This window comes from Cyanistes caeruleus, chromosome 4 (genome assembly GCF_971803275.1).
Source record: "Cyanistes caeruleus chromosome 4, bCyaCae1.hap1.1, whole genome shotgun sequence".
NCBI lineage: Eukaryota > Metazoa > Chordata > Aves > Passeriformes > Paridae > Cyanistes > Cyanistes caeruleus.
Window position 1 is genome coordinate 35,745,804 of NC_141704.1, and position 16,387 is coordinate 35,762,190.

At 37.4% G+C, this 16,387-nt stretch overlaps 1 protein-coding gene across 6 annotated transcripts in view; it reads right to left on the reverse strand.

Annotated features, from left to right (window-relative positions):
* Window positions 1-16,387, reverse strand: part of ANO4 (anoctamin 4) — a 177,982-nt gene that overhangs the window by 49,434 nt on the left and 112,161 nt on the right. For all 6 annotated transcript variants that reach the window (XM_086885809.1, XM_086885810.1, XM_086885808.1 and 3 more), the window contains 5 exons: window positions 10,187-10,293; window positions 8,227-8,282; window positions 7,576-7,697; window positions 1,164-1,298; window positions 314-410 (listed from right to left, as the gene is read on the reverse strand). In XM_086885809.1, the coding sequence (XP_086741935.1) occupies window positions 314-410; window positions 1,164-1,298; window positions 7,576-7,697; window positions 8,227-8,282; window positions 10,187-10,293 (517 nt within the window). The remainder of the gene's footprint in view (window positions 1-313; window positions 411-1,163; window positions 1,299-7,575; window positions 7,698-8,226; window positions 8,283-10,186; window positions 10,294-16,387) is intronic.

Genomic DNA, 16,387 nt, shown 5'->3' on the forward strand with positions numbered 1-16,387 from the left:
TCATTTCAGACCCAAAGCATTAATTTTATGGAGCCACGTAGAGAGGATGGGTGAGGAGATAAAGGCTGATGTCCAGGACACCACGACACACAGCTCGAGGGCACGACCTCTGAGACTCCTGAATCTCCAAGTGCAGATTGCATTCAAGTGTTTTACAACTCAAACTAAGTATTGGTGAACAACAGGGTTAATGTTGGCTGAACTTGATCTGTCCCTTCAAGACTTTATCTACCCAAGCTCACTAAGGACAAATTCAAAAGGCAAAATTCACGGTTTTACCAGGAATCATCTATTTGCATAGCCTAAAACATACCTTGGCATAAATGCAGCTGTCTGACAACCTCATGAAGGGGCAGTATTTATCACATATAGGACACATAATGATATCTGTAGCTTGGCAGACTTCTTTACTGGAAAAATAGAGAAGATGAAAATTAATAGCTTCTTAACTACAACAATCTGCACGACAATCTGTCTGGATTGATAGATAGGCTTTGCTAATATTCATTTACATATTGAACAAAACTGGTCTGTAACCTAAGCCAAGATGTTCATAACTGCATGTGCATAATTAATATTTGTTGACTGTCTAAGACTACAGAGTTTGCAGTCATAATTGTAGAGTGCAGTTCTCCAGGGACAACCTAGCAGTATCTCTTCACCATTTCCAGCTTCTCCTTGAGTCACAGTGACCTTTTCTAGGAGGAGGATGAAGGTAACTTCAGACAAAGTTATTCTTGTGACTTAAGTGCCCAAAAACTTAGAGATGCATCACTCAGGAGAAGGTCCAGTATTCTCTTCACCTGAGGAATGCTTCTCTGTGGTGGATCTTTGGGAAAGGCCTTATGTAGAGTGAAAATTCCCCACTCTTGTGCTGGCCTCTTGAAGAGTAATGAAGGAGTCTACTTTTTCCCTACTTTTTTCTGACTTGCCAGCACCATTAGCAACTGGAACTGGGCAGAAGCATTTCCTTTCATCCCAATTCAGGAGCATAAAACATGGGAAGTTTGTTACCATACCACATCTTATGACAACTAAGCAATCTTTTCTTGGCTGTTCATTCAACAGTTCAAAATAAAATAATTAACAGCTTGTGGGAAGATCTCTTAAATTATTCATAATAACCCACAGCTGCAACTTCTTTATAAAAGTTCCCACATTACCTGACTTGGCAGTGGTTCAAAGTGGTGACTCCATACAAAAAGACAAACAATCCAATGAAGGCAGCTGGGAAGAGCATCCCTGTGTACCAGCCTAACCAGGCAAAGTACAGCCCAATTTTCTCACCAAAGTACCGTCTGTTTTAAAAACAAAACACAGCAAAGTTACCTGCTAATTAGAATAATCTACTTAATCTTGCTCATTAATAGAAAAAATAAAATTCTATCATATCTAAAAAGTAGATTAAAGAGGAGGAAAAGCCTTCAGCTAAGCTTCTAAATACACACTGAGGGACCTGCCTCAGGAATAAACTTAAAACATTAATTAAAAAATTCAAGAACCCCAGTTTACAGTTAGATAAGTGGAGACCTCATGAAGGAAACACTGAGTTACTTTAAGAAAGCTGGTTCTTTGTATTTGGGAAATTGATGGTGTGCTTTGATTTTTGCTGTTGGACTTTTCTGCCCAAATAATTGCGTTGAAATAAATTTTATCCATAAAGCTTGTTTAACAGCAAAAATTATTTGAGCTCAAATTAGTTCTAAGAATTCAATTAACCAGAGCTAATTCTCCAATACAGTTTATTTTCATTTGATTATTTATTTTCTTAGCTCAGCTCCTGGAAAACTAATTTCATGATTCTACTGCAGTGGAAAGTGAAGTGCAAGTGGGGTCCATCATCTTGCAATGGATTGAGGAAAGCAGTCTGAATTGATCCTAATTTATTAGATATGTTGCTCAAAAACATGCAGCAAAGTAGCTACAAAGATGTGTTGCTACATATTCATTAGCAAATTTCCTCCTCCCAAACACAGCCAAGTCTTTATTTTTGTGTTAGGGAACACATCAGGCTCACAAAAACCTGCTGAGCTCATCAGCAAAGGAGCAGCCTCATGTATTGTCCTGCGTCTGATTTGTGCACAGGAGGCTGAGATTTTAGGGGATTATTTACAAGACTGGTTTTAAAGAATGAGGCAAGGTGATATATTTGTGTTTCAGAGACTTTGCAGAATACTTTAACTTGCATGTCCTCTCAGTTTGAAAATAGCTGCTGCTGGAAACTGGCTTTCACCTTAATGATGCAACTTCTGATCTATCCAGAGAGTAAGTGCAGTGGTGCAGCACTGCTGCCTCTTCTGTGCTACCAGAAAACATCATTGGCCAAACCTTCTCAGTGAGAATGGAAAGACCTAGGACTGTTTCTAGTGCTGTGTGCCCTGGAGGACACTTGATCTGGACCGTTCAAAATTAGCAGTTTTTAAGTTGTTATTAAAAATTCCCAGTGTGAGAAATATCTCTCTGGCCTGAGCTCATACTCAGCTGAAAGATACTGACCTGCAGTGACTATTTTCATTTGAGTTTGCCAGCTCTGTATAAGAACACAAACATTGCCATTTTGTTTTTATTCTTTTGTCATTCAACAGAGACTCAAATTCACAGGCTAAAGAGAAGGGAAGCTAATGCTAACACGCTCAGTTCTGACAAAGCAGCGGGTCTGATTGTAAAAAAACACACTGCAAACTGCTTTTTAAGACCTGACTTAAGAGTGTAAATGAAACCTTTGGCCTAATTACTTTCCTTACCTAGGATGTCAGTCTGTGCCTGCGCCTCCAGAAATGCAAACTCACATCTGAGCTTACTTCCACTGAATATGGATGACCTACTATTTTCCATGTATACAGTTTGAAGTAGTGAAGCCCACCTAACCCTCATCAAGCTTTATTTTTCACTTCATACTTCCTTGTTCCAATCCTCTAGCTGACAAGCATTAATGGCAAAAATAGTCTCCTATCCTGTTGGGCCCTTCAATCTAACAGTGCAAATCATAGTATTCTTTTTGATCTAGAAGCCGAACATCTTCATCCTAGATGAAGACCCAAGCAAAGTTCGGTGTGCGCATAAAGAAGACTGTCTATGATGGGAATCAACCCTTCCCTGAAAAGTAAGGAAAAGGCATCTGAGACAGGTTTTAAAAATAAATGAAGGATGTTGACATTACTGTGGTACTATGGAGAAACAGCCTTGGGATTCCATTATTGCCCTTTGCAGCACAGCTGGTACTCCACAGGCACAGGCTGTACTAGTGTAAACTGCATCAGGATCAATTTAACATATCATGTCTTCTGGCCCCATAGTTTGCGTATTTCTCCTTTCAGTCCCTGCTCAGATACCACTCAGTCAAATGCTATGGAAACTAACTATGCCAGTAAGAAGGTCTTTGGAGGCCTTCCTAGGTGTCATATTCAGAGCAGTTCCACATTTATTCCAGTATGTAATTCAGCTAGTCTGGACCATCGTGACCCTCAGGACATGAAAAATGAGTAGAGATACCTTTGTCATTCCCTTTAATTTGCCCAAAATATCTGTTTGAAGAACACATTTGTTTCTTCTCTTCTTCTGTCACTATGTAAAGAGCAGAAATTTCATATAGCTTTGTGTGGGCAGTTCTCTCTGAGCCAGGGCTCAGCAATGTACACAAAGAATTCTAGAGGATTTTTTTCCAGAATGCATCACTGTACCTTACTTATACCTAAATTTCACCTGTTATCATTCTGCTCATTTCAAGGCCACTTTGGAATTTTCTGGTGTTGATAACATCTTTGTGTTCTTGTTAACTTTGCTAATTTATTACAATCCAATTTTTCAGATTATTAATATGTACAGAAAAAAATTGTTTGAGTCTTTAATGGTTCTCCCACAGAAAATTTTTCTCCACAAAAAGCAGAGACATAAATGACCCCCAAGCAACTAATAGAATAATCCATCTATCCTATCCTTATATATGCTGTACCATCAAAATAATAATAAAAATGTAATTTCAGCTTCTCAGTTGTAAGCTAGCCTGTATACTATCCCTTCAATATCAGTTACCTTAATGGTGAGTTTTGTACCCCCTTAAACCCATTTCCAGTGATAGAGCTATGACTTAATTGGGTCAAGATTTCAATATCAATATTTATCAATAAGGTACATTTTTTAAAAGTATTAATCTACAAAGTCTAATGTCAGACCTATGAAATATGATATTGGGATATCCTATGTTTAATGACCTTCATTATAGAATATTTTGCTTTCAACATGCCTAGCAGGAAGTTGTGGATCTAGAATATAGACAGATCAGGGCTCAAGCCAAGAGCCTATCTATTTTCATTTATTGTTTTGCAGATAAGAATGAAATTTTATACAGAACTCTCTACATCACAGAAACTAGAGCTTTCCGCAGGTGTTCTGGGCTTATGAAGTTCTCATGACAGAAGTGATGGGGTGGGTAGGAAGGCTTAACAGAAGACTGAAAGGGAGTAGTCAGCAGTCAAGACATTGAATGGAAGCCTGGAGTAAAATGCAGGTTACTCAGGCATCAGATTTTTCTTCCAGGTTCATTTAGATAGCTTCACAATGGCTTAAAAAACATTGTTTTCTCCCTGTGTTTTTGTCCTGTGAGTTATATGCACAAGCAGCAGCAGGAGCAATTTGTGCACAATTAAGAGGGAAGCTGCAATGCACAGAAGTGTGAAGGAGGTGATCCAAAGTCCACAGGAATCACTGAAGCTGCTTCTGTTGATTTACATGGCCCCAGAGCTATAAATATAATAAGTCCTGTTTCTTTCCAGTTATAATCAATTCTAAGGGTCATAAATTGTTCTTGTAAAGTACCTATGGACAATAAATTCCAAGAGATGTGTAATTAAAATCATGGTGCCACATCTGTTGACTAATAGGAGTAGATTTGTAAGTTATGCCAAGTCTTTGCCATTGCAGTGCCACATGTTTCAAAGCAGAGTGGAAGCAGAATCACGCAATTTCCCTCAAATGACTTTTTCCTCATTTATTTTTAGTGACTAGTATCTCCATAACAGCCAGCTGATGAGATAAAATGATATTTGGGAGTTGCCAAATTGGCAGCACAGGAGAAGGAAACCTCCTTTTAACATCTAAGGAAAAAATAAAACAGCACAGAAGTATGAACGTTTTCACTTATCATTGTGGTAACTTGACTTTAAGGTAGAAATAGCACATCTAGTAATGACATAATTGTACTATCTGCATCTAATTTACTTAGCCTTTCTAAAGCATAATATCAACTAGCAGCATAAGTTCTGGCCAGATGTCTGTGGAAGAATCAGTGTGCAGCCACTCCTTTTGTACAGATGACAACACTACACCCTTCAGGCATGATCCCACATAACCCCTGTTATGGGGGAAAAAAAATTAAAAAATCCTGCTGTAGAACTGGTGCTGAAAAAAGCTTCTTTTAAAGTGTGCCCGCTGAGACACTTCCAAGTGAAATGAACAGCAGGTCTTGCTGGTGTCATCAGTTCTTCAAGGAAAAGTCTCCTGTTCAATAGACATGTGAACTGCCAAGAGTGGCAGGAGACATGGAAGATTCATTCACGGGCGCTGGATTACTCACATTTCCTTAGCTCCTCCCAAATCTTCAAATCCTCTGAAAACTCAGCAGGAGCTGAGGAAATGTGAATGATCCAGCATCTGTGAAGTGAGAAGAAAAAGACATCCCCTTCTCTTTTTTGCCACCCTCCTTCAGTGAATTCATCACAGCTGTGGATGTGTTCCAGGCGGCAAATGGCAGGCTGGGCTGGGGCTGCAGTTTTGGAGCTGCTGAGTTTGGTGGCTTGTGAGTCAGTCTGCTGCCAGTGCCCAGGGAATCTCACAGCTCCCCCTGCCCCTCTCCTCTTTGGGTAAACACCTACTCTCAACAACAGCAGGACACTTCTGACCTCAGCTAGAGAGTCTATAGCCTTTTTTTTTTTTTTTTTTTAAATAGATTTTGAAAACTCTATTTGATGAAAAAATTAAGCTTCTTAAAATATCTTAAACTTTAAACCCAGGCTATGCAAGACAGCTGCTATCAAGGTCTAGAATAATCATATCTCTAACATTGCTTATTCTATAACCATTTATTCTCATATTTAAAAAATCCTTTCAGATGTCTGATCATCAAATTAAACCAAACACCAGATATTGCCTCAAGAGCACTTTCACGAGTGAGAAGTGATGAAGAACAGTAGCCTTGACCACTATGGACAAATGTTATAAAACTCTATAAAAATAAGTTGTTTGTAGTGTAATAATAATGTCTTTTTGTGTACGAGGAAATTGAAAGCAAAAACCCCTTCAGTATAACTGTTGGCTCCTCCATAAATCAACAATTTCTATTGTGTAATTTGACAGAAATTTCATATTTCTATCCAGAGTATTAAAAAAGAAATAAAAACCTTTTGGGATTAAATGATGAGATTTAATAAATTATTTTGTAAAGCATTGAATGGATTAAATGACTCAGTAAAAATTTTTATTGTATTTCTTGGTTAACTTTTTATTCATGGAAATGAAACTCTCTGTTTTACAAAATGGATAGGTTTTATATGGCCTTAATCAATTACACTGTTAGTCTCCAGGGCTACCCTCTACAAATCTTCCATCTGGAAACAATTTTGAGAATAAATAAGAGCAAAGTTTTCTATTAGTTGCAGTACTTATGAAAGAGGAAATTAATAAGCTGGACCAATTGCATGTTGCAGATGACCCTTCCTGATGGCTAATGGATCTTCATTGCTTGTGATACATCTAAAGACTTTATTAATAGATTCTTGTAGCTCCATATTCCTCTCTTCAAGTAGAAAAAGCCCATTACTCTCCAATAATAGTTCTGCCAACATGATCAGTAAAGGCTCTGGTTTCTCTGTATGTGCAAGAAATATGTAATCCTCTATTAGTGCATGCAAGTCTATTTGAAAACATTATTTAAAAGGATTGTAAGAACTTGGAGTCACATCTCATCTTTCTCAGTGTTTTTTTCTTTGCAGACTGCATTCCAAGATGAATAAAGATCTGGACAGTGGTGACAGGTCTGAGTTAAAGGGCAGTGGTACAGAGGAGACTTCCACCACTAGTGTTGCTGAGCACGGTAGCACACTCAGTAACTGTAAGCTCTGCTCTGTCCCAGTTGTAAGCATCATGAAAATTCATCCAGAGCTCATTCTGTAGCTGCTTTTTGGAAAAAGAAGATCTAGCTGCTGAGAGCCTATCTTTTACCAAAGATGTGTTCTGAGAAGGAAGAACTCTTCCTGTGGGCAGACGTTTAATCCAGTCTATCCAGCCTCCACAGATTTCTCTCTTCCTTTATTTTCTCCCAAATATCCTGTAAACACTTAATTACAAATTACAGTGTCAGGAAACTCTGGAAGGAAACGTCTTTCAATTCCTTCTACAAACTCCTCTATAAATATTTCTTTTGATGTAGTGTCACCATGAACTAAATGGTTTCCCATGGCTTCAGGGTCAGTTTTTAAAAAACACATGAATTAACTGAGCTTTTCATGGTTTTGTCAGAAGTGAAACAACCTATGCTCAAAGCATCTATAATGTTACACAGCAAAATCAGGTAAGTCTTACCTTACAAGATCCAATGGCTGGTATTTATACCACACTCCCCAGGAAGCCCAGCACTCATAGAGCAGGTGTCTGTGGTTTTCTGCTCCATGGGTTTTTATTGAATTCTTACTTCTGTAACTTCCCTAAAATACAAATCTGGACATTAATGAATAACAGCAATAAAAAAGAATATTTAAGAAATCTCTCTTACTAGAGGTATGGATATCACAATTTATGCAAATTCCATGCTTGTGCTCCAAAAGCTAAATATGGCATTTAAAAAAAAATCAACTGATGTCACTAAGATTTGAGATTATTCTTCCTAAGAAATTTATAATAAATTAAATTCAAGTGATAGCCTATAAAAGCAGAGAAAATATTTGGAGAATATAAAAAAAGAAACCATAATGTGATGCTTTTCCTCTCTGAAAACATACTGATAAATCAACTCAAACAGTTTTTACAGAACAGATCCAGAACAACTCTCTTTACTCCTCTCTTTTTGCAAGAGAACACCCCTAATTTTTCCCCAAGGAAAAAAACATTGCTAAATGGAAGCATGTCAGCGGCAAACATTAGTAAGATTGAGGATAAATAATTACACAATTAATAATTCATTTTGAGGGAAATGTCTATTCAAAATGAAAAGAAAAAAAAAAAAGAGCAAAATACCTCATGAAGAGGAAATGCAGCTTCATAGGAGCCATTACTGAGCAATCGATTCAGACCTAAGAATCAAAAGTATTCAATTATTTACCAATAGGAGCAGAAAGATTGCTAAGTAAAAAGCAAAACACATTTTCATCAACTGGCTAAATGAAGATTGAAGCAAATTAACAGTACACCATACCTGTAGAGAAATGAATCTTCTATAGATTTTGATAACTAAGATATAACACAAAGAAAGACTTATTCAAATATTAATCAAAATCTATAATTTATTATGCTAGAGGCTTAAAGGTTCATTTGCCAAATCTATCTTTAATGTAACTTCAGTGCAATTGAAGGCCTCACACCAGGTTTAAAGTTCAACCTTATAAAATATGGTCTAACAAATCTATTTGGATGAAAGGCTGCATATCTTGGGAGCTAAAAACTTCAGGGAAGGTCTTGACACTTTTGAATTTCAGATGAATAAAACAACAGAAACTCTTAATTTCCATATGATAACAATTTTCTAAAATGTGTTCAACTTATGTCTTATGAAAGTTGCTGGGCAGACGGAAAGGAACAAGGCAAGCTGCAGCAGTACAAGACCAGAAAGAAAACCAGAAACATGAACCAAAATCATTCCTACGTGGCACAAAGAAGTAACCATACAACCCACTCACTCAGGCCTTGTCCCTCTTTAATGAGAACCTTGAGAAATAATGCTTGCTGAGATATTGGTGCTTTTCCCTTGAAAAGTCATCAAAATAGGACTGAACTGTTACCAGGCAATGCAAAATAAAACATCCACACTAAGAACCTGGAGGTATTTGAACCCTATTGACCAAAAGGCATAGAGTCTTGATTCCTTTCCTCATTCACAGGGGACAGAGAGCAGCAAGAACACAGCAGTGAGAAGTATTAAGTCAACATGAATAACACTTTCAGTAGTAACATCAGTATCTGCCTGGCAGAATATGCTTTCTTCCAGTGTCGCTGTCAGAAAAGTAAAACTTGTACAGCTGAGCTGGGCTTTGCACTGCCCAGTTATCAATGCAAGGTTGTGTTGTTCTTTATAGGTACAGCACAAATTGATATGTGAGGGGAAATTGGGATCTTGAGGTAGGCAGGGAATGCTGGTGTTTGGGCTAGATGCAGCATCACCTTTGCTCAGGGCTATTGCTGCCCTCATCCCAGCAGCTGAGAAAGAAAGAAAAAAGTGAAGTTCTGGGATATTTCTCTTCCTCTTCAGGAAAGGTGAGGTTTAAACAGCAGGGAAATGAAATAGACTGCAGAGTTTTATGGAGCTTGTCTCTACATTTGTCTCTGTGTGGTACTCGAGCAGTATGTGCTCTGTATGACTGGGCAGAAGGCGGCCACTCTTTCACGTTCTGTCCCTCCTCTGTCACTGACTGCTCTCCTGGACCTGCATGTGGGACACTCCGAATTTCCCCTCCACTCACTAATTGAAAATGAAGCCACAGCTATGCATAGCATTCTTTGCATTGAGGACATCAATGGTGAACTCCCTTTTGACTTACACCAACAACAGAGATACAGTTTCCATCTCCCTCAGGTATGGATAGGTATCCAGGGAGAAGCTCTGTAGCCTGAGATGCAGAGGCTCAGAGCAGCACAAATCTTGCCATCCTTCCAAGCACATTTTTATGAAAGGATAAAGGTTTTCCTGCATGAGTCTCTCTGCTTCTCCACTGCTTGTAATCTGTTCATATTTCATGTTTAAATCAGCCTCTTCCCTTGCAGAGGTGATAAATCCCATGTGGTGACATGTGCCTGTGAAAGCTGACTGATATTACAGGGATGATCACATCTTCCAGGCAAAGCCCATAAAACGGCAGTGGGTGAGATGCAAACAGTCAAAACTGAGGTGGTTAAAAAGGAAGGAAAAGAGTCTGTTATGAGGCCAGGAAGGTTTCTTTCTTTTTTTAAACGCACATTTAAAAGCACATTGCTCAGTACTTACCAATTTTGTTTTTCCCTTCTTCATATTTCAGTCTTTGTAAGATATGGTGTACAATTCTACTTCTTGTAGCATTATTGAAGAAAGTATCTTTGTTGTGTATTATGAAGCTACATGAAAATAAAAACCAAGGGCATCTCAGAAATATGTAATAGCATGTTTAAGGCAAATATTTAATTCCATTAATTTCTAAATTTAATAGCATTCTAAAATTTAAATTTTTTCTAAAAATTTACAGCACGAGGCAAGTGCAAGGAGAATTAAAGACACTTGATTAAGAGATGATTAGCCAGGTGAGATGCTGTCAGTAACAGTATTCATGCTCTAACAAAGAATTACATGGAGAAGTCTGGAGAAAGATAGAAGATATTTAAGTATTCATTATGATAAGAATCACTTTTAGATAGTCCACTGAAAACTACAAAATTCTTCACGAAAATTTGCAAAAGCGTATCTTTACAAGTGCAGCAGTAGAAGTTCACATCTGTTCCAGGCTTTTTTGTTATGCTGTACCATTATGAGTCAGTTGGAAATATCTACTTGGTAAACCATTCTTACTGAAAACTATTACAGAATACTATGTTAGAAATTCAAAGTATCATATACTCCTACATTTGGTCCTGGAAGCTAAAATACAGTAGAAAATTAGCTCTCAGAATTCCCTTATTGAGTATGAATACAGGTTCTGTGTTTAATAGGTTAGACAGAATTGTGGTGAGTCCGAATAAATTAAAAAAAACCCAACAAACCCTGTGGATAGAAGGCAATATTGGTTTCCTCATCTGTGGTTTTGAAGAGCTATAGAATTGAATAAACTGGTAAATAAAATGTTAAGGTCATAGAGGTGTCATAGAGAGATGAGTCTGTAGGACAGCACACTAGACAAATATGACCTTAAATGAGATCATAATCAGGAGCTTGGTGTGGATTCACGTCACATTCTCTTTTGCACGATGTGAAATTCACTGCTCAGTTTTCCCCTCAGGTAATTTTACCCAAATGAAAATTTGTTTTTTTCAGAATGAATCTTTACCCCTGGGAAATAATATACGGCTTTGCACCTCCACAGTAATTTTGAAAAATGAGGAGTCCAACTTCTGGACTTTGAGAACTTCATCTGATCCCTCTTTATTATCAAAATTCTCAGCTGAATTTTCAATACAATACAGTGTGTACATAAGTTCCTTATGTTCTGCTTCAAAGGCCAACAGTTAAAAAAAAAAAAAAATCCTAAAGGTAAGACAAGTTGCTCCAAGTGTGCCAGAAGTAATGAAACCTGATTTTCTAGAGGTAACTATCTCATGTCTCCTTTGCCACTCCACTCCAGGTACTCACAGGCCATTTCTGTGTCTACAGTCCATTCACTACTGCACTCAGTACTTCTGGCTTCCTCCCATTTCCCTGCAATTCCCAAAGTCCTACCCATGCCCTACAGTATCTACCAAAAGGAATTAGATTTATGGATATTGGCTGACCACCAGTAGGCTGGTACCAAACAGCAAATGCCTTTTCTGTATAGGAACAGTTTTGGGCCACCATCCCATTCCAAGCTGCTATTACACAAAAGGTATGTAAGACTGAGCTTATTCTTCAGATACAAAAAGACATGTGGCTATAAAGATGTATCTTTAATGCTTTCAAATTCAGTTTGAAGTACTCAGTATGTAAAATAATAACTATTAAAAGCATTTTGAGAAAAAAAGAAATACTGTCATCATGTGAAGTTAATGCTGGTAATGCTGAAAATTATATATGCTGAAAATTATATATATAAAAAATTAAAGTCTGAATCAGTTAGAACAATTGTTTTCAGCTGAAGCTGGAACTCTGTATTAGGCAGTTTTCATAGCAGCAGAAACAATTTAAAAGGCAGGAGTAAAACAGAAATGAATGATTAGAGATTTTTGCTATTTTTAATTTTCTGTTTATTTTCTTTAATTTTGTTTTATTTTCTTTAATTGTTTGTTTTTAATTAATTTTAATTTAATTTACTTTTACTGTCTGCCTATCCAAGACCTCCCAGACAGCACTAGATGTTAAAGAACTGTGAAGATAACTTCACAGATATCAAAACAGACAGCATAATCATTTTCATTCTGATTTAGCTACAAGTTCTTGTAGGATTCAACTGTGAATTAAATCACCGCATCTGGGAAAAGTGCAACATGGAACCAGATAACACCTTAATTTATTTTCCTTGTAATACAAGGTTATTTTGCCCATCTGTTATCACAACTGTCTCATACTGCAACTAGAGGTAGCCATTTCAACACATTTTCTGAAGAACTTGTTTAATAGTTGTATTTAAGCATTTCTATTTTCATGAGTCATGAATGCAAAAAGGCAAAAATCAAGAATTATGCAAACTCTAGAAAACAAAGAAATAATCACTTGTTTAAAGAAACACTTAAGTGATTTGCATTCATTTGCAAATTTAGCAATTGTGTTATTATAGCTTTCGCTCTCATATGGGCAAGAAGAAATAACCAGATGTGTCTGTGAAGCAGATGCAAACACCTCAGCATAATAACTTCCCTGAAGAACTGTGCCTATTCCAGAAGAGCTGAAGCAGTCCTAAAACACCTGTGAGAATATGAGCTGCAGAGATTCTGCCCTGCCCAATCTTGTGCCAGTAAAAGGGCAGGAGGGGAAGAGGTGAGGAAGAACTCACCATGATAAGAGTGGGCCCAAAACATGCCCTTGGAGTGTTTTCCAAAGTTATTCATGAAGACATGGATGAAGAAGAGATGCTAGAGTTCAGAAAAGCTGAAAAAGGGGTGCCAAAAATAATTTGTTTGGATGTCCTGGACCATCCCTAACAACATCATTATTTTGGGATAGAATTGCATGTGGTAACACTTAGAAAATAATCCTCACTTATTTTTGAACATAAAAATCATAGGGCTTTTAAAATTTGCTTAACTCAGATACTCTGGCTTTATTTCTGTGAAATTGTCTGTAGATCCAGAAAAAGCAACATCACGATAATCAATGGGGCAGGGACCTCTGGCACAGGAAACAAAAAGAGGCAGACATGAGTGGAAAGCCTTGAAAGGTTGAGAATATCTTAGGTGGTTGTATCTGTGTTACACCATCCCAATTAGACATTGAAATAAATTAAGACAATGTCAGGGAGGTTTCAATTTATCTCAAAAGTCACAGGAGTTGTTCTTGTCAGGGGAGAATCAGGCAGCTCAGTGTAGGACTTACCCCTTTCAGCCACCACCCCTTCTTCCCATGCTTCATGGATGTCTCTTCCCCCCAGATTTTTGTGCTTCAGTTTGTCTTATTTCTGAATGTGGGTGGTATATTCATATTCACAGAATAACCATCAAAGCTATTCCATATTCTACAGCATCCAATGAAGAATTCAGAGAAGATTTTCTCAGTCTGTGAAGAATCTCACACTTCAAATTTCAGTTCACAGGGGCCAGAGCTGAAGACAATCTCAAACTAGGTACAGATAAACACTTATCAGACATTACTGAGCTATAAATTGCATAAAGCAGAGGCTTCCTAGCAAGTGTTTTAATCTTTGTTGCTTTTAGGTGGAAGAATTTCCTCAGCTGTTCTGTTTCTGCTGCCCTTGTTAGATTTTCAACATGCACAAGGACTTGAATATTCATAAGAGCAGTACAGCTTGTCTTCAGGCTCAATAAGGGTTTAGACTTGATTTATGAGACTCTTCACTGAAGGTTTTGATCATTTTGTTGCTTCATTTGTAAGACAAAAAATAAGTAAGGATTAATACATTACAATTTTTATTACCTGTGAAGTTAATGTATAGGTAGATAAAGCCAGTGATTAGTTCCACAACAGCTATAATCATTAATTTGTTCCTCTAAGTCTTATTTGTGTGAGCTGTCCTTATTCAAAAGGAAAATCCCAAAAAAGATAATGGGAGTACTTTTGGAAGGAAAGGTTCCAGAGCTGATCCTTAATTAAAACTCCTTTCAAAAATGTCATTCTGGAAATACTGCTCTTACACTCATGCTGTAAGAGACATGAAGAGTCAGTGGAGGTTAATTGCTTTCAAGCTATATTTGTAGCCTTCTTAACTAAACTGTTAACTGGAAATTTCAAACTATCTCTCTGTGGATAAAAGCAAAGCACAGCAAAGCTAACTGTTGTCTAAAGAAAGGCCTCAGACTGGTGCAAATTCAATCAAGAAAAAATTTCCTATGAATTCCTGCTCGTACGTTCTCTTTGTTAATTTTGCAGGCTGTACAAACCCTTAAAGGGTAAACAGAGCTCTTGAATCTTTGAATACATATTTGAAAAAAAGTGGGTTCACTTTTCTTGCTTTATTTTAATTTATATATTTTGGGAAAGCAAAAGGCAGGAAAAGGCTATTTTCTGCTTTACTGGCAAGATAAACAAGCTGCAATTTGAACTCCTGTGGTCTGGTGACACAGGTATGAAGGATGGACGCGTGCACAGATCCGTGTGTATCTTTGCACTGTGGGATCCACAGACACTGAAACACTTGACATCTGGCACTCTCCATATCTAAAATTACCTTCTGCTGGAAGCAATACAAACCAAGAGCACAGATGTTTTTGGAAGTAATGATCACTGTGTGAGCAGTGTATTCTTTAGCACAGGAGAAATGCCCAACCTTCTGTACTCCCAGGTAAATCACTGAGCCAACAGCCAGCCTGTTGTTGGCCGAGATAATAGCCGGTTTTTAGCTCATTTAATGTAGACAAAGTAAATCACCAGCTATAGTAGCAGCAACAACGTGAGCCTGCACTATTCCCCTGAGGATAATACCCCACATTTCTCTACTTTATTTGTTTGAAAATAGCTGTATTATTAGCACTTGCTAATTTTCTTTTTGCTTGACTTTTAAGGCTGCAGCTGACTGTTCTGTTTATGTAAAAGGACCTTTTATTAATGGGGGTTTTCATATCATTTGCCTAAAACAGGGTCACTTTGGGATGAGGAATATTGTAGTGGCTCTCTCTGTTTCCAATTTGGCACCATGACCTCAAAACTGCCGAAGTAAAACAGAAAGTCATGGAAGTGCTGAATCTCTTTTCCACCTTCCTCTGCCCTTCCCCCAGATCACTTCTTAATTTAAATTGGTTCACTCAGAAATATTCACCTGAGGTAGAAGGAACCTTTTGTATTTTTCAGAGATGCTCTGTTTTGTTCTATTTGTCAGGCAATCAAAACTTCCAGAATCAGAGGGAATTTAAAAAAACCTGTTGCAGGGCATGTCCAAGTTTGGTAGCACAAGGATTTGTTTGAGAGAGAGCTGGATATACAAAACCATGATTCCTCATTTATGAAAAGCCATTTAAAAATGTGTAGTTATTATACTGTAGATGTATTTAAACACCAGAATGACCATCCTGGTTCAAAACTAGTAAGTGTCCATGCAGCCCTCTGCCATGTCTCCAGTTGCAGCAGCTCCCTGATCTATCCATGATTTTGGGGAAAGGAGGCTCAAGAGAACATGGGCACAGATAATCTTGGTAGAGATGGGGTTTGTTAAGATCAATCTGAACATCAGAAAAAGCTTGAAAACTATCTCCACCCTGAGAGACACATATCTTGGAAATGTGGAGAAAATACAAGACTCATGTACCACAGGGGGACATAATACAAATGAGAAGAACTCCATTAACCTCTGGTATGCAGGGTCATTTTTGCCTAATTAATCAAGTTGCTATCTTAGTCCTCCTAACTGAGTAAATTTTTAATCTTTTTTTTTTTTTTCACTAAGTAATAAATATTTATTTTAAGTGGTTATTCAATTATATATTAGATTAATATTTAATCAGAGAATTTATCGCTTTTGAAAGAAAAAAACAAAGAGGAAAATAGCTCCTGGTATAGAGTTCAAAATCTCTAAACAGCAATTAACATATTTTGCTAGCTAGTGTACAGTTGTCTTAAAAATTGCAGCTAATTGCTAGTGTTACTGTTCCCAAGTGACTAGCAGCTGACTACATAAAATAGCTAAGATGTAGTAGAAGAACAACTAAGTGTGTCTAATGGTAAAACATTTTCCACATATTGCACATTCTTGTAGCTGATAATTTTCAGAAGAAATAGTTTGGTGTAAACATGGCCTTCTCCAAGCTGTGGTTGCAGAAAAGAGACACTACTCAGAAGCCTATCTTGAAAATTATCATTTTGTATTCCACACAATTAAAAAGAAGAAAAAGCATTTTGCGGAACTTCTTTCCTCCAAAA